We start from the raw sequence: 1,936 nt of genomic DNA, 5'->3' as shown, positions 1-1,936 counted from the left end.
TTCCTATATTTTATCTATTTACCTAAGGATAGTTTCAGGGGCCAAGTTAGCCTTCCCTGAAAGCTAAACTTGTTCTTACATTAAGTCTGGCAGATGATGTCATCTGGATGTTAGAGAAAAATAATTGGAGCAGATAAGCCCAAAGTAAAAATGCTAGGTATTATACTTTTGTGGGAGTGTATTTGTTGAGACTGGATCTTGTAACCCCAGGTGGCTTTAGACCTTGGCTATGTGACTGAAGCTGCTATGTCCAGCTCTTTTTCTAAAACCACGACTTGTCGGGCATGGTGGCCCATGCCTTTAATCCCGGCAGAGGCAGGAGGATCGCTGAATTCGAGGCCAGCCTGGTGCTAACAGGGAGACCCTGTCTCAAAAAGACAAAAAAAAAAAAAAAAAAAAAAAAAAACAAAACCCCAGGTCTTGGCTATGTAGACTCGCCTGGTACTGTGTAGCCCAAGCTGACCTCAAACTTGAGGCAAACCTTAGCCTTACCTTCTCATGTGTCAGAATTAAAGGTGTGTGCTACCATGTCCTGTTTAAACTTGTAAAAAGAGGGCTAGAAAGGTGGCTCAGTGGTTAAGGACACTGGCTGCTCTTACAGGTTTGATTCCCAGCACCCACATGGTGGCTACTGTCTATATTTCCAGTTCCGGGGAATCCGATGCCCTCTAATGACATCTGGGACATCCAGGCATTGCCTGGCATCAGTGCTCTAACACATGTGGGCAATACACTCATACACACTAAAACAAAAACAAAAAAAACCTCGTAAAAGATGATAGTGGCCCAAATTGGTCTGATGGGGAATACTTGTTTGTCTTCCACGTTTGCCAATCTGATGCCCTAAAATTAGTTGGTTTCAGTTGTACCTGAATAAATGGTAGGAAATGAACAAGTGGCTAGGCATTTTCAGCTGTATAGAAAAATGACAGTTTTTTATTAATCTTAGTGCTTTTTTGCATGTGAGGAAACATGAATGTTTAAACTTCATAAGACGAAATCTGAGAATTCAAGTGGTGGTTTCTGTGAGTTGGGAAGCCACCCTTGGGCACACAGTACTCCCCTAAGGTTTTGAAGTGCTCAATTCCACCGATTCATAATGACTTGATGGTTTGTCCGTCTTTGGACTTTTTCCTTGTTAAAAGTTCCTACTTCTGGTATTTAAAAATCTTTATACTTGTGAGTAGCTGTATTAATTGCTTTTGCATTTTATTGTCTACTTTTGTATAGTTGGTATTGACTGGAACTTTAATTCCACCCATGTTGATATGAAAGGAATAGCATTGGAATTTTTTATGTTAGAACTTGTGTGGTGTTAGAACTTTGCATTAAAGTTAAAAAACTGTTTGGATGCTTAATGGACAATAGGGATTCATAGTCATTGAAAAGTATTTATTTGGTTTCTTGAGACAGTCTTGCTTGTACCTTAGGCTGACCTTGAACTGAGCACACAGATTATATAGGCATGTACTACCCTTTTTTGGGGTTGTGTGCGAGAGTTCTGGGAAGGCACTCCTCTCTATCTAAGTGTGGCTTGATGATTCTGCTGATGGGTTTGCTAGAAGTGAGTTTTGCTGGATGTTGCCACACAAATGTTCAGGCAAGTTTGATCTTTCATTTTTGCCTGCTTCTGTTTATCACACAAGCATTCTAATTTGCCATCTGACCAGAATCCAAGCCTTTCTGGGGAGGACTAGGTTGTGGAAGAGGAGCACTCTCCTTGTGGGTGCTGTTTGCCAGAGCTGGAATTGCTTCTTGAGTTGCAGCAGCCTTGTAGATGATGTTTGTTTTTTCTGTGAAGAAAGGGGTTAAAGGTGTTGAAAGGAATTGACAGTAATATAAAACATGTTCAATTTGGAAACAATACCAACTCCCAGAACATGCTCTGTATGTGTATCTTGCCATCTCTTGGATCTCTCTCAGACTCAAAAGGTTT

General features: G+C 40.8%; 1 protein-coding gene across 1 annotated transcript in view; it reads right to left on the bottom strand.

Moving 5' to 3' along the window:
* Positions 1 to 914: 914 nt before the first annotated feature.
* Slc10a1 (solute carrier family 10 member 1) overlaps positions 915 to 1,936 on the bottom strand; it is a 14,250-nt gene continuing 13,228 nt past the window's right edge. Inside the window, exon 5 of the mRNA XM_008845929.2 lies at positions 915 to 1,793. Within this exon, the coding sequence (XP_008844151.1) occupies positions 1,651 to 1,793 (143 nt within the window). The 3' untranslated portion in view covers positions 915 to 1,650. The remainder of the gene's footprint in view (positions 1,794 to 1,936) is intronic.

Source organism: Nannospalax galili, unplaced genomic scaffold (assembly GCF_000622305.1).
Source record: "Nannospalax galili isolate Female #2095 unplaced genomic scaffold, S.galili_v1.0 scaffold42, whole genome shotgun sequence".
Lineage (NCBI taxonomy): Eukaryota > Metazoa > Chordata > Mammalia > Rodentia > Spalacidae > Nannospalax > Nannospalax galili.
Note: the sequence above shows the minus strand (reverse complement) of the source record. Positions and strands in the feature narration are given on the sequence as shown.